Genomic DNA, 17,169 nt, shown 5'->3' with positions numbered 1-17,169 from the left:
CTTATGAATATAGTAAGTAATGAGGAATATTTCAGATAGTATGAATAGAAAGAGAGAGTGTGTATAGTAAAGCTGCTGGGGCTTTCTGCTGGGGGTAGATAAGTGTTTATGAGAGTAGAGTTATGAGGAGTGGTTGTGAGCTAGGAGCTGGGGAACTTAGTTTCTAAGCTTGAAACTAAGAACTCAGTGACTTTTTCAGAGCTTGGAGAAGGTTTAAACAAAGAGGTTAAGGAAGAGTTCTTTCTTGGTGTGTATCTTCCTCCCCCTGAAGCATTAATGGAGAGTTCCCTTTATATTTGGGTTTTTAGGAGGTAATTAGCAAATAATCTCTGTTAAATCTTTCTCAATCTTCAGAAAATCCTTAGAGAATCGTTCTTAGGGTTTTAGCTAAGAGTGGTAAGCTCAACTTTTAGAAGGTGTTTGCTATTTTGGGTAATAATAGTTGGGATTCTGATTTAGCATTGAATGCTGATTGGCCTTGGCTGATGGGATTAGAACATGCATTAGGCTAATGATCTTGGTTATACTACTGCTAGAATTAGAGCTCCCTAGGGCAGATTGTATCACCCCAAGGCAGGTGTCAATCTTGGAGTCCTTGCTGGGAACTCTGCTGGGATCCCCTTAGTGCCCTCCAAACCACATTTCCCTAAGTTTTTCCATTTAAAGTTCATGTGCTTGGTTCATGAACCAGAGAATACACGTTTTTAGTATGAAAATGAATTAATCTCAAGTTGTTTCAGGAGCTTTAATGGCCTAGTCATGGCTGCTCTTGGTTCTTGATCGGATGGGTTAGAGAAGAAAGAAGGGACAGTTGACTGAAGCTTCCCAACTTTCTGTCACATCACCTTCAACTTTATGTCACATGAGAAATGATGGAATTTTAGCTTGTGAAGGAAGGGTTTAACCCCTAATGGACATGTGTCATCTTCTGATCTGATTGGACAAGTTGGGACTTAATGGGAATGGGCTCCAGTTGTTTAGTTGTGCTGGAATTTGGCTGGTCAGCTCACGTGATCTCCAGCTGCTGAGATTTGTGTATAGGTTGGGCTGGCTCAGCTGGGCATTGTAGTTGAGCTTCTTTGGGCTTAGTTATCCCTACAAATTGAATAGTTTTGCCATAGGTGATATACATGAGCTTTTATAAATCTTGTAAGAGAGGTATTTCTTGAGGGATGAGTAATTATATTTTCCATGAGTGAGGGATTTAGTACATGTAAAACAAGAAAATAATATTTGAGTTTTGTAAGTATGTGCCAAAATAGCATTTGGGCTTTTATAAATAGTTGCCAAAATAGATTTGGGTTTTGTAAAATAAGTGCCAAATTGGGCTTTATAAAATAATGCCAAAATAATATTTGGGTTTCGTAAGATTTTGTAAAAATATTGTTGTGTAGCAACAGGCTTCTAAAGGTGTCATATCGTAACAGGCTTTAGAGGTGCCGTATTGTAACAGACTTTAGAGGTGTCGTATTGTAATGGGCTTTAGAGTGCCGTATCGTAACGGGCTTTAGAGGGGGGTTTTGTCGGGCTTTTTTGTGGAGATAGCATAATTTTGTGGCACAATTTTGGTAGCAATATGGTGAGTATTTTTGTGAGAACCCAAGTTGGACAATATGTGGGATATAATGGGTAATATTTGTGAAAGGGCCCAGGGCAATTTATGGGGCTTATATAGGGAATATTTATGAGAGCTTAATAACATGGAGAATATTTGGGTAATATGTATCATGGTTTTGAAACCCAGACCGTTTAAAAAACCGTATAAGAGAGAGGTTCAAGGTTTTTAAGATCGAACCGAGGTTGAACCATGATGAAGTCATAATTAATTTAATAATTATTTAAAATATAAATAAATATATTAAATTAGTAAAAAATGAAAATTTAACTAAAATAGATCTATATATATATATATATAGAAATTTATTTTGAAAATAAACATTTTTCAACCTAAGATTTATGATGAATTTATTATAGAATTAACATTACTTTAAATATTAATCCAATACAATAATTTATTGTATAAATATTATAAAAATATTAAGTAAAAATATCATTACATTAATTTCTAATCTAGAATATCTACGTCCACATTATTTTTACAACAAATTATAAGTTAATTCAAATTTGAACTTATCATTAAGATTACTTTTTTATTCCAACAATGACAACTAATAACAACCCACCACTTAAAATTTATTATGAAAATATCGTTCTCTTTCTAACCCAATACAAATTTAAAATCTTTTTCTTTTTATTCACTCCATTCACCTGCCACTCTAGTGCCAAAACACATCACTTTTTTTTTTTTGGTAAACCATGGAAAATGCAACACATCACGTTTGGTCTCATCAGAACATCAACTTTCCTTTTTATTATTATTATTTATTTCCCCAAGGCTTCCATTTCCCAAAGTTTAATCTACACCACACCTTTAAAAAAATCTCTACACCAAGTCAGCCTTTTACTTCTACATATTTTTTCCTTCTTTCGCCTTCTGAACCTTCGTTTCTTTCGTCACTCCAACTTCCCAGTTCATACCTTTTCTTTTTTTAACATTTCTTTAGTTTTCTTAAACCAGTTTACGCAACATCTAGATGGAGTTGAGGTAGGAAAACAAGACAGAGAGAGAAAGAGAAGAAGATTAAGAAGAAAAGTTCTGGACAGATAACAAACGAGAGACAGAGCTAGCAAGATAGAGATGATGGGATCTCAATATTTTCAATGTTTGATAGCATCTCATAGTGGTTGAAGCTTCAACCATGGTGATAAGATGCTGTGAACTTCTAAATTTTTTTAATATAATTTTTAAAAAGCATTGATCTGAACTGTGAGAATTGTTCAAGGTTTTCAAATTCGGGCGGTTCAACCGCGGTTTGAATGGTTTTGTGCTTTTTGTGCATAGAACGGTTCTGGTGGTTTAAAGAACCGTGTTAGTGAGAGGTTCTCGATTATCCCGGTCAGACCATACGGTCTGGTCCGGGTCTGAAAACCATGATATATATGAGGAATATTTATGTGGGCTTAAAATAGTTTATGGACTTGTGTGGGTATTTTTGTGAGTGGGCTAATGAAATTAAGGTCCGAAAATTTGTATCTCAACAGAGGACTCAGAAAGTTAGTTATTGCTTTTTTACTATCAAAAATACCCCTAAACTAATTAACCAACAACTTAAAAATGGGGTTAAAATAGTAAATTGACAAAAGAAAGATAGTTATTGCTTTTTTTACTGTCAAAAATACTCCTACCTAAAACTTAAAAATGGGGTTAAAATAGTAAATTGACAAAAATAATAAATTCATACTTTTACGTTGAAATGTCTTCCTACTTCTAATAAATTCCTACTTCTACTCAATAGCTTACAAAACTCCCCACGTATTTACCTTCTCCACATTTTCTAAATAGAATTTCTCATGAAAAAGAAACGTGTATAATAAAACTTCCCCACATATTATTCCTAATTGAAATATATTTTTTGTCAGTTGCATATCAACAACAAACGCATAATACTCATCAGATTTTCATCACACCCCTAGATTTTTTTTTTTTTTTTTTTTTTTTTTTGTGATTTGAAAATGTAGAAATCCCAAATTATAATAGATGTAAAGTATTAAAATTCACCCAAAAAATAGAAAAGTCTCTGAGCACGTACGTGCTCAGAGGCTAGTATATATAAAGCAGTTTTATCCATTCATGTTAGCAAAAAAAAAAAAAAAAAACCTTAGAGGGAGAAATTTAGGAGTAGCTTTATCCCTTCACAGTAGAAAAAGAGGGTGAAAAAAAGAAAAAAAAGAAAAAAAAAAAGCAAAGAGACGTGAGGGAGTAACGTGCAAAGTGCAAACTATATTTTTAAAATTTAGTTAAAATTTAGAAGTTTTTAAATTAGCAATTTTACATATATATATATATATATATATTATTTAAGCTTTACAGTAAACTTGAGGGTATTTTGAGCGTCAAAATTAAGGATATCAAATAGGGGAAATCTCTTAAATAATAGTATAGATTATCTATACTATTATTTAAGGGGTTTCCCTTGTTTGGATTCTTCATTTTTTAGTTCAAAAATGCCCTTACACTCCTATGTTTAAGTAAAGACAAAACTAAAGGACAATCCGGTAAAAATGCAACTCTAATTCTCACTAAAACCTTGCCTAAAAAATAAGATCACTCTCATATTAATTTTTAAATTGATTTATACACTTATAAATTAAATTTTCAAAATAAAAATTATATATATATAAAAAAAAAACACAATTTTTTTTCTACAAAATAGGACCACTAACAAAAAAAGAAAGACTCATCGCACATGCGAAGCACGTGTGATGAGGCTAGTAGATTGTTTAAGCTTTACAAACTGGTAAATTTTGAGGGTATTTTGGACATGAAAATTGAGGATCCCAAATAGGGAAGCCACTTAAATAGTAGTATAAATTATTTAAGCTTTACAAACTGGTAAATTTGAAAATATTTTAGGCATCAAAATTGAGGATCAAGGGGAAGCCCCTTAAATAATAGCTAGCCTAGATAACAAATTTTATCCCAAAAGTGAATTAATTAACAGCGACAAAAGAAATGAAAAAAGTTTGCTATTTTATTTTTCTATACTGGACAATCCCATAGTGGGTATGGTACCCCCTATATTTTTAGTGGGTATGGTGCCCACACAAATCTCAGCCATTAAAACTATGTTGTTTTAATCTTAACCGTTAATTTTAGTTTAGTGGGAAACCAATTACCGATAGACCAAGTAAACATATAAAAGCCAAAAAGAAAAAAGAAAAAAGAATAAAAAAACTGTAGTTCCTCTTCTCCAGCCTTCTCCTATCCTCCCTCTCTGGTGTTCTCTTAAAAAACCCAGATTCCTTCTTTTCAAATGGGTTCCTTATGTCCATCAATTTCACTGTCATCTTGTCGGTATCCCCATTTACCAACTGCTGAAGGTTTCTTAAAGGATCAAATCTTTTGATTTTTAAGGTAAGGATCAAATAAAACCCTAATTTCTTTGTTGGGTTTTGAGAATTTTTTTCGATTTCGCTCTTAAATTTCATTGTACCACAATGTAGGCAATAATTCTGTGCTGAAGAGGTACTAATTTTGTTATTTCTTTTTAAGTGGCACATAAAGTGCTTGTTGAAATGCTTCATTGGGATTCAGTTTTTCCAAGCTTGTTATGTCTATGTTTTTTATGATCAGGGGATTTGGGTTCTTGTTAGTGTGGTGTTGAAATTTGGGTTTTTTTTTTGGTTAGCGGAGGGAAATGCTCTTCCTGATACATTTGGTCCGCTTGATAATTTGACCAAACTCAACCTGGACCAAAATCCTCTTGTAATACCACTAGTGGAGGTTGTCAAGGAAGGGGTTGAAGCTATCAAAGTTTTCATGGCTAAGAGGTGGCTAGATATACTGTTGGATGAAGAAAGGAAAAGCATGCTTGAAATGCAAGAACTGACTCAGACTGGATGGTTGACTCGCAGCACCTCCTGGTTTAAAAATTATGTTACAAATGTTTCAGAATACTTGGAATCTCCTAAAGACCTGTTTCTTGATCAGCAGCTATAATGCTCTGATAATTCATGACTCATTTTGAGTGTCACACTTTTCTTTGCTCAAATGCCAAAGCTAAGGAAGATCAAACCGGTGGCTTTGGTCTGCTGCAATTTTTGTACTTGTTTCTTTTCTACTGCATCCATTTCAAGCTTAAGGGTGCTGAATATCTTACTAAATTTTGTTCTTTTTTTCCAGTTCAATTGTTGGGAAATATGAGTTTTGTAGGAAAAAATAATAGGTAGCCTGCTATGCATCCTGTTTCTGATGACAACAATTGAATGCTTATAGTTGTACTTGTACATTCACTAAATCTGGAGTGTCAAATTTTGGCACCAATCTTGCAATTTTCATTACCTTAATCAAAATTGTTTCAACTTCTTTTATAGAACATCATGCATCGAGGAGCTATGTCATCACTCTTATATATTGGCTCATCGATGAAATGATCAGAAATGTATTTATAGCTTTTGTTTCCTAGATAGGTATTTACAATTGCAACTAAAAAAGATGTCCAACAAATTTGGGCCATTATTTTCTTTGCCTTTTGTTGTTATTGTTGTTGTAGTTTCTTATAAATATTTCAGTTTTACCAAGGCTTTTGCACTACTTTCACGAGGAGTGTAGGTAAAAGAACAAGCATAAGCACCTACTTTCAAATGTGACGTAAGTATTGCCTAATGTTGACAATGGAACCATCAAATATAAAAAATAAAAAATAAAAATAAGGAAACCACCGAATGTGACAAAAATACAATCACATGTGATGTTGGTACTACATAATGTGTGAATGGAACCGTCAAATTTGAGGAAAAAAAAGAATCACTAAATGTGACAAAAGTACTGTCAAATGTGATATTGTTACTACCAAATGTAACAATAGAAACATCAAATGTGAAAAAAAATAAGAAAATCACCAAATGAGACAAAAGAACAATCACATATGATGTTGGAATTGCACAATGTGAGGATAAAACCGTCAAATGTAAGAAAAAATAAAGGAACCATCAAATGTGACAAAAGAACAGTCAAATGTGATGTTAGAATTGCATAATGTGAGGATGAAACCATCAAATGTGGAAAAAAATAATAAAGGAACCACCGAATGTGATAAAAGTACAGTCACGTGTGATGTTGTATTGCATAATGTGAGGATGAAACCATTAAATGTGAGGAAAAAAAACCATCAACTATAACAAAAGTATTGTCAAATGTGATGTTAGAACTGTACAATGTGAGAATGGAACTCTCAAATGTGAAGAAAAAAAAAAGGAAACCACCAAATGTGACAAAAGAACTGTTACATGTGATGTTGGTACTGCACAATGTGAGGATGAAAGCGTTAAATGTGAGAAAAATAAGGGGAACCACTAAATGTGACAAAAGTACTATCAAATATGATGTTGAAACTGCACAATGTGAGGATAGAACTGGCAAATGTGAGAAAAAATAAAAGAACCACCAAATGTGACAAAAGAACTGTCACATGTGATGTTGGAACTGTAAAATGTGAGGATGGAATCATCAAATGTAAGAAAAAAATAAGGAAATTATCAAATGTGACAAAAGAACTGTCACATGTGATGTTGGAACTGTACAATGTGATGATGGAATCATCAAATGTGAAGGAAAAAAAATCGTTAAATGTAACGAAAAAACCGTCACATATGATGTTGGAATTGCACAATGTGATGATGGAACCATCAAATGTGAGAAAAAGATAACCCGATATAACAGGTTACCTACTAATGGGTACCGTACCCTCTCTTTTTTTGGGAGGGTACGATAGAATTACCCCCAATAATATATATGTCATGTTATGTGTAATTTACATGATTCACTTAGTTGATTGGATTAAATGACTTATGACAAGAACTAATTAATGTCAGCTCTTATTGATCATTGAAGCCCAAGACTTCAAATATGGTTAGAGCCGAACTTTGTCCTTAACATAATTAAGTACCAAATATGTATGCCATGAGTTTTGTAACTTAATTGGCTCCTCCTGGTGTTTCTAATGGAAACGTCCATAGTTAAAATTCTACTCCCATGACATAGTCAAATATGTATATTAAGTTCTTAAGAATTTTCTTTTTAATATAAACAACTAAATTATTTTCAATAAAGCTTGTCCTTGGAGATCCTTAAGATGTTCTTTGGGAATTGAAGTTTCAAATGTTTTCTAAATTGTCAACATCTTTATTTTAAATAATGTATCGATACTTCTTAATTTGCGTATACTTACAATATATAAGGATTAATAGTGAAATATCCAGATTGAAGGAATTATTAGTGGCTTTAAATTTAATTATCCTTAGCAAAGATAAAATTATTTGTACTTTATTAATCAATATGACTATATATTTTAATTAAATTAAAGAACTTAATATACTGTGCCTAAATTTTTCGCTCATGAAAAAATTCCAAGCTAAGTCAGGCTCGGGGTATGGCCACTTGGCCCCTTAAGCCACTAATTAGGAAACATAACACACAAAAGTGTGTGTAATTCTGCATAAAAATGAAGGATAAACCATTAGTACATGAAAAAGATTTAAGAGCACACACTTCGTCACAATTTACACACGTATTAAGTGATCATTGAATTACTTTTCATTAAGTACCAATAATGTGGAATCCATGTGTAAGTGTTATAATTAAATTACAAGTTGACATATGCATAAGTTGTGGTAAAATGTATGGCTCTAGAACAGCTGTTAGTTTAGGGATCTGTTTCTTCTTTTGTGGGTCTTGCTTAGAGTTTTATTTAGTAATCGTCGCTCTAGATAGGTTCTTGTGGATGGTTTGGAGGAGAAGAATTTGAGAGAGACGAAACTAAAGAGAGAAAAGTAGACTATAGAAAAACTGAGAGAGAGGAGAAGAAAGTCAGAGAATCAGAAAATGAGTACTACCCAATATGAAGATGGTACCATTCAAGTGGGAAAAAAAAATAAAGGAACCATAAAATGTGACAAAAGTGCAGTTACATATGATGTTGGTACTCCATAATATGAGAATGGTACCATCAAATGTGAGAAATAAATAAGAGAATTATCGAATGTGACAAAAGTACAGTCACATGTGATGATAGTACTGCGCTTTGTGAGACTAGTACCATAAAATGTGCGGAAAAAAAAATAAGAGAACCACCGAATGTGACAAAAGTACAGTCACATGTGATGTTGGTACTACGCAATGTGAGGATAGTACCATAAAATGTGAAAAAAAAAAGGGAACTATCAAATGTGACAAAAGTACAGTCACATGTGGTGTTGGTATTGCGCAACATGTGGATGGTACCATCAAATGTGAGAAAAAAAATAAGAGAACCACCGAATGTGACAAAAGTACAGTCACATGTGATGTTGGTACTGCGCAACGTAAGGCTGGTACCATAAAATGTGAGGAAAAAAAATAAGAGAATCACCGAATGTGACAAAAGTACAGTCACATGTGATATTGGTACTGCGCAATGTGAGGATGGTATAATCAAATGTGAGAAAAAAAATAAAGGAACTACCAAATGTGGCAAAATACAATCACATGTAACGTTGGTACTGCACAATGTAAGAATGGTACAATCAAATGTGAGGAAAAAAAAAAAACCACCAAATGTGGCAAAATACAGTCATATGTGATGTTGGTACTGGGCAATGTGAAGATGATACCATCAAATGTGAGAAAAAAAATAAAGGAACCACCAAATGTGGCAAAATACAATCATATATGATGTTGGTATTGTACAATGTGAGGATTGTACCATTAAATGTGAGAAAAAAATAAGGGAACCACCGAATGTGACAAAAGTACAGTCACATGTGATGTTGGTACTGCGCAATGTGAGGATGGTATAATCAAATGTGAGAAAAAAAAATGAATCATCAAATGTGGCAAAATACAATCACATGTAATGTTGGTACTGCAAAATGTGAGGATGATACAATCAAATGTGAGGGAAAAAAAATAAATGAACTACCAAATGTGGCAAAATACAGTCATATGTGATGTTGGTACTGGGTAATGTGAGGATGATACCATTAAATGTGAGAAAAAAATAAATGAACCACCAAATGTGGCAAAATACAGTCACATGTGATATTGGTATTGCATAATGTGAGAATGGTACAATCAAATGTGAGAAAAAAAAAATAAAGGAACCACCAAATATGGCAAAATATAGTCACATGTGATGTTGGTATTGTATAATGTGAGAAAAAAAAAATAAAGGAACAACTGAATATGATAAAAGTACAGTCACATGTGATATTGGTACTATGTAATGTGAAGATAGTACCATCAAATATGAGAAAAAATAAGGAAACCACTGAATGTGACATAACTACAATCACATGTGATGTTAGTACTACACAATGTGAAGATGGTACCATCAAATTTGAGAAAAAAAATAAAAGAACCACCGATTGTGAAAAAAGTACAGTCACATGTGATGCTAGTACTACACAATATGAGAATGGTACCATCAAATGTGAGAAAAAAATAAAGGAACACCGAATGCGACAAAAGTACAATTACATGTGATGTTAATACTATACAATGTGAGGATGGTATTATCAAATGTGAAAAAAAAAATAAAGGAACTACCGAATATGACAAAAGTACAGTCACATGTGATGTTGGTATTGCATAATGTGAAGATGGTACTATCAAATGTGAGAAAAAATAAGGAAACCATTGAATGTGACAAAAGTACAATAACATGTGATGTTTATACTACACAATGTGAAGATGGTACCATCAAATGTGATGTTTTGGTAACCTGATATAGCAGGTTGCTTACTAATGGGTACCGTACCCAAAAAAAAAAAAGAGGAAGTTACCGTAGAATTACCCGTAAGTTAGATATCCTTCCAAATATTCACTCCCACTCTTTTCTATAAATTCATTCTTTCTTCTACAATGAAAATCAGTCTTAAACATTTTCTATTCGCAAAACATGGGGCTGTGTCTAAAACTCAGAACATCCCGTGGTTCTGTTTTCTATGTTTTCCATTGTGTATGTCATTTTTGTTTTTCCTGAGGGCTAGGTTCTGAGTTGAATCTCACAAAAAAGACGGTTTTGCGGCTTTGTGTTTCTGTTTTAATATAATGTTTTCTTCGTTTTGTATCTTTGTTTATAAGCATTTCTTCCTTCTTATTAAAGGGAATTAAAGGTTGACATATACACTGATATTTTGATTTTCTTTTGTTAATGTTTACAGGTTATCTCAGCGATTGTTATCTTGGGAATACTAACTTTAAGGGTCGCAGAGTGCCGAAACAATCATCATCATCATAGAGATAATGGTGGAAAAATAGAGTATCCAGCGATAAATTGTCGAAAGCACAGTGCAGTTTTGACGGATTTTGGAGCAGTTGGTGATGGAAAAACATCAAACACAAAGGTTTTTAATGCTGCGATTCAGAAACTAAGCACATATGCATCAGATGGTGGGGCACAGCTTATTGTACCCCCTGGTAAATGGTTAACTGGAAGCTTTAATCTCACCAGCCATTTCACCCTTTTTCTTCATAAGGATGCGGTTATTCTTGGATCACAGGTATGATTTTTCCCCCTTTTTATTAGTGGCTTAATCATTTTCAAAAGCAAACGGAGTAGATCATTCACTACCAAGAAATTAAAAATGGAGGAGATAATTTGCTTATTTTGGTTTAGTTTCTTGCTTTGAATCTAGGACCTTATCCTCCATCATATTATTTTAAGAAGAGAAAATTTAATTTGAATTAGAGAAATTATTTACTTTTATGAGATGAATAATCCTAATAATCATACTGATAGACCAAAAACGATAGGATTGATGACAAGATTGATTTTACTTTATGATACTAGCTACTTCACCCTATTTACATTTTTCCTTTTACATGAAACATGAAACATGAAATTTATCTCATACCAAGAAATTAGACCAAAGCAATTATAGCATGATAAGCAAGAAACTGCCCCATAAAAGGAATTGGCCATTACTTGTTCATAATCTTTGATATTATCCAAAGCTAAAAACAAGGGAAGACACTAGCCTTAGAGTCTGTTTGGTTGGAGGGGTGGAAAAATGAGAGGATAGAAAATGATGGGAGGGTAGGAAAGTGGGAAGATAAAAAATATTTTAATTTCTCTCATTTTTGTTTGGTTAGGAGTGGAAAAGTGGATGAATGGAAAAAAATAAGTTAGTATAAATTTACTCACATGTCCTTGTTAAAAAGTAATGTCCAATTAAAACAAAAAAAGTGACAAACAAGCAAAAAAAAAAAAATTCACCCAAATTTATTTTTAAAAAAAAATCATGTCAAGAAAAAAAAAATCACGTCTAGTTAAACCAAAAAAAAAAAAAAAAAACAAAAACAAAAACAAATCACTGTCACCCCACACCCCAAGAAATCAAAAGAAAAAAAAAAAAAAAAAAAGTGCCAATTACACTCTCTTTCCCAATTTTCTCTCTATTTTGGAGAGAATATTTTGGTGGACTCGAGAAGAAAACACTTGGGTCCCACCACATTTTTTTCCTCTTTCCTTCCCAATCAAACACTCTCTAAAAAATTATATTTCCTCATTTTCTCTTCAAAATTTTCCATTTACCCTATTTCACCTCCAAACAAACACATCCTAAGTTATAATTAGTAATTGAGTAATGCTACGCCCTCAACAAATAAACAAAATAATACTTATTTTATTTTTATTCTATGTTTTTCTTACCATAATTTGCTATACACATGCATGATCATATGGACAGGATGAGTCAGAATGGCCTGCTATTCCTGTGCTGCCTTCCTACGGGAGAGGAAGGGATGCATCTAGTGGACGGTTAAGCGCTCTCATTTTTGGTTCAAATCTCACCGACGTCGTAATCACTGGTAATTATAGATTAGATCTCTTCATTTTTTTTTTTTGGGATAAATATTTTGGGCTTTAAACAATTTCTAATGGATTCCATTTGTTTTGGCATTGTATTAGGTGACAATGGCACTATTGATGGTCAGGGTTCTACTTGGTGGAAGAAGTTCCGTGCCGGAGAATTGAACGTGACACGACCATACATGATTGAGATTATGTACTCTGATCAAATCCAGATATCTAATCTCACTCTAATTAACTCTCCATCATGGTTTGTCCATCCCATTTACAGCAGGTTTGGCCATGCTCCTCTGACTAAGTTTATCCTGAGCACATATGATCATAGCACTTTTTATTAGAATCCTGTGGTTGTGATTGCAGTAATGTACTAGTCAAAGGGCTCACAATCCTTGCACCAGTTGATTCTCCTAATACTGATGGGGTAGACCCAGGTATGTTTGGCACTTGTCCTAATTGCTTTGATTAATATGTAGTTTAAGGTTAATTACTTATTCCCCTGCCATTCACCTATTTTTTCACAAGTTGCTAAGTTAACAAGTTACAATTGATATTTCATTATTGTCACTTGACATCATTGACTCAATTTACAATTGCTGAGTTTATGTTCCTTTCTTTGTGTCCAGATTCATGCACAAACACTCGTATCGAGGACTGCTTCATAGTTTCAGGGGATGACTGCATTGCTGTGAAAAGTGGTTGGGATGAATATGGAATCAAAGTTGGAATGCCTACACAGCACCTAATCATTAGAAGGCTTACCTGCATTTCCCCTGACAGTGCCACCATTGCTCTAGGCAGCGAAATGTCTGGCGGAATCCAAGATGTTAGAGCTGAAGACATCACAGCCATTGATACTGAATCCGGTGTTAGAATTAAGACTGCTGTTGGAAGAGGAGGTTATGTCAAGGACATCTATGTAAGAAGAATGACCTTGAAGACTATGAAGTATGTTTTCTGGATGGCAGGCAATTATAATCAACATCCAGACCCGAAATGCGATCCAAAAGCAATTCCAGAGATTAAAGGAATTAATTATAGAGATGTGGTGGCAGAGAATGTTACTTATTCAGCAAAACTTGATGGAATTCAGGGTGATCCCTTCACTGGAATATGCATTTCTAATGTGACCATTACTTTGACTGAGAAGCCAAAAAAATTACAATGGAATTGTACTGATATTGCTGGAGTGACAAGCAATGTGACTCCTACCCCGTGTGCGTTGTTGCCTGAGAAGCAAGGTGTGGATTGTGCCTTCCCCACCGATAGGCTGCCCATTGATGATGTTCAGTTGAAGACTTGTTCTGCTGCCCTTTGATGATGTTCAGATGAAGACTTGTTTTGCTACCAATGCCATCTTGTTGGAGTGAAAATGTACTTTTTCTTTTTGAGAAGAGAGTGAAATGTGCTTGAAAATTTTATGTTTCAAACATTTTAGCTCAGAGATAAAATGAATGAAACGAAAGTAGCATCACAGGGCATTTTTTGTTATTTTAACTATGATCCATTTTGTTACCAAAGAAAAGAACCAACTCTTGGCCTTATTCACCCTCAAAAAAAAAAAAAAAACTCTTGGCCTTATTTATTTATTTATTTATAGGAACTCTTGGCCTTATTTAACTCTTTAACGATAATTATAATTACCATTTTCCTTATTATAATCACACTTTATATGAATTCTTCAATATCTTTCTATTTGTTGTTATTTATGTTTATCTTGGTCAGCAACTTGCAATTTAATGGGATCTATTGGACTTTTTTTTCTTTTTCTTTTTTTTTTTTTTTTTTTTTTTTGAGAATGGGGATCTATTGGACTTGGTGTCGGTGAATCGCATTTTAAATTGATGGAAATTATTAAACAATGATGCACCTAAGTCATCTATTGGATTTTGGACCTCTGGTACCAAATACGACTTATTGACAAAGCTATGTACAACATGACAACAAAGCTCTGGACGGCAAAATGACAAAGCTCCATATGAAATTTGCCAACAAAATGCAGTTGATTGATCATTGATGAAGCTACATCAACACATCATAAATACAACAATATATTAAAATGTAGATAAGCGTGACACAACTAGAAATTAATAGAAGGAACAACAATAGACCCTTTTTTTTTTATGGAAGATAGTAACTTTATTAAAAAGAAGATAAATTCAATACATCTTAAGCTAAAGTCAACAACAATAGACTTGGTTTATGAAAAACTAGTCGTAAACCCGTGCGATGCTTGGGAATAAATAATTATTTTGTATTGTAATATAATGTATACTTTTTTCTCTAAAATTTGTTGAAGATAATTTGTTCTCTTTAGAAAATAGACAGTTTCTATTTGGTCTATTTCGGTCCAATTAGGTCTACTTCGGTCCAATTTGGTCTATTTGGTCAATTTCAATCCCTTTCAATCCATTTAAGACTAATCGGGCTTTAAATTGATTCTTTTTATAGGTTGCCTTTTCAAGTTTAGCTCAAAAATTCTTTTTTTTCCCCTTAATTTTAGGGTTGAAAAGTATGAAATTTTATTATATTTAGACTAAACTCTTTAGTTTTGAGTCAAAAAATATAAAGAAAATAGACATTAGAAATTAGAAATATGCGTCCTAAAAATGCAATAAAAATGATAAATATTCAAAAATCTTATTCAATCCACATTGTTTCTATTTGGTCCATTTTGTCACCTTCAATCCAATTTGGTCATATTTGGTTGATACGGGTCCTATTCAATCCATTCTGTCTGCTAAAGTTCTATTCGGTCCACTTCGCTTTTATTCAGTCCACTTTAGTCCTATTCCGTCCATATTGGTCCTATTCTGTCCACTTCGGTCCTATACTCTTATTCAATCCAGTTTGGTCCTATTTGGTCTATTCAATTAGCACTGGTCCTATTCCGTCCATTTTGTCCACTTTGGTTCTATTCAGTCCACATTGGTTTATTTGGTTCATTTTGTCCACTTCGATCCTATTTAATCAATATTGGTCCTATTCGGTCCATTTTGGTCCAGTTTGTCCACTTTAGTTCAATTTGGTCCCTTTCAGTCCATTCTATCCACTTTGGTCCTAATCTGTCCATTTATTCTTATTTGGTCCAGTTTGGTCACATTTAGTCCCTTCGGTCCACCTCGTTTCTATTCGGTCCTATTATGTCCATTCAATCCACTTTGTTCCATTTAGTCCAATTCGGTCCATTCGAATCACTTCAGTCCATTTTGGTCCACTTCGATCTATTTTTGTACACTTATATAATTTGGGGGGGGAGGGGGGGGGGGGAACATGTTTGGGTTAAAAGCAACTACTCTAAATCCAAATTTATTATAAAAAAATATAATCTCAAACTCATAATATCTAAAATCTTGAGCATAGTATTTATTATTGTTATGCTTTTGTTGAGCCATATTAACATAGCATTTTAGTCCACTTTGGTATGACTAAATTTAATTTAAAGTTTTTATAAACATAAATGCTATGAAAATACAAATGTAATATTTAAGGAAGTTATTCATTTATTTTAGGGTATGTTTATTTGGAGGGATTTTAGGGAGGATGGAAAATTGAGGAGAGAAAAGTGGAGAGAGGATTTTTAGTAGGTGTTTGGTTGGGAGGGCCGGAGAGGAAAAAATGTGGTAGGGCCAAGGTGTTTTCTCCCCAAAATGTAGAGAAAACTAGGGAGGAGAAGCTGAATTTGTTGGGTTTTGTCCACATCCAGTTGCTTCTTCCTTCTTTTTCTTTTTTTTTTTTTTTTTTTTTTTCCTTTTCATCTAGTTGCTTTGTTTTATTTAGTTACATTCCCCCCCCCCCTTTTTTTTGTTCATTTATTATTTTTTTCTACTTCTTTATTTATTTATTTATTTTTTTGGCTTCTCTTGCACTTCTCAGTAGTGTTTTTTTTTTTTTTTTTTTGGTGCTCATCTTTCTTTGGCTTGTGCTATATATATATATATATATATATATATATATATATATATTTTAATTTTGAAGTGTCCATACACAATTTTTTTAATAAAAAAAATGTGTTACTTTTTTGTTTTATTTAACGAGGACATAATAGTAAATTTATACCAACTTTATTTTCCATCCTCTTATTTTTCTTCTCAACCAAACAAATAAGTTTTCCATCTCTTTACTTTTCCATCCTCCTAACCAAACACAAATGAGAGAACACTAAATCTCTCCTATCCTATTATGTCAATAAAAATTTATAGAAAATAATATGAAAAGATAAAAGGTAAAAATAAAAAATATAGTAATCGACACCAAATTATCTCAGTCCTATTATGTAATAAAATAACATTATATTTTTATATACTACCTTTATAATGCAATATGATAACATCTATGAAATCAAGGAGGATAAAAAAGATAACAACTTAAAAACACAAAATTTAATTGCTCAAATCAAAGTAGAGTTCCAAATAATAGAAAAACTCATCAACCTAAAGTAGAGATGTAAGAAAAATAAATAAATAAATCCACCAAAAATGAAAAAAAAAATTTTGAGAGAGAGAAATAACCTTATGTGTGTGGGAAAAACTATGTATAGAATGGAAAAGAGAATTGCAAATTTATATTAAGGGGAGGGGAATAACAAAAGCCAAAAATAAAAGAAGATAAAGAGATGGATGAAAAGTGATAATAAGGTAGATAGTAGTGGGGAGTTGAAAATGTAAAAGGGAGGAGAAAACTTAGAGAAAGTATAACAATAAGTTGGCAAATTAAGAAGAAAAAAAAAAAAGTTTTAAACAAGAGAGAGAATGTTGAAAAT

The 17,169-nt window shown here is 32.9% G+C and overlaps 1 protein-coding gene across 1 annotated transcript; it reads left to right on the top strand.

Annotated features, from left to right (window-relative positions):
- Nucleotides 1–10,496: 10,496 nt before the first annotated feature.
- LOC126700737 (probable polygalacturonase) lies at nt 10,497–13,861 on the top strand. Its single transcript, XM_050398929.1, has 6 exons — nt 10,497–10,556; nt 10,762–11,100; nt 12,289–12,409; nt 12,510–12,684; nt 12,771–12,841; nt 13,034–13,861. The coding sequence occupies exons 1-6, from the start codon at nt 10,497–10,499 to the stop codon at nt 13,723–13,725; spliced, it is 1,458 nt and encodes a 485-aa protein (XP_050254886.1). The 3' UTR covers nt 13,726–13,861.
- The last annotated feature ends 3,308 nt before the right edge of the window (nt 13,862–17,169 follow it).

This window comes from Quercus robur, chromosome 9 (assembly GCF_932294415.1).
Source record: "Quercus robur chromosome 9, dhQueRobu3.1, whole genome shotgun sequence".
NCBI lineage: Eukaryota > Viridiplantae > Streptophyta > Magnoliopsida > Fagales > Fagaceae > Quercus > Quercus robur.
Note: the sequence above shows the minus strand (reverse complement) of the source record. Positions and strands in the feature narration are given on the sequence as shown.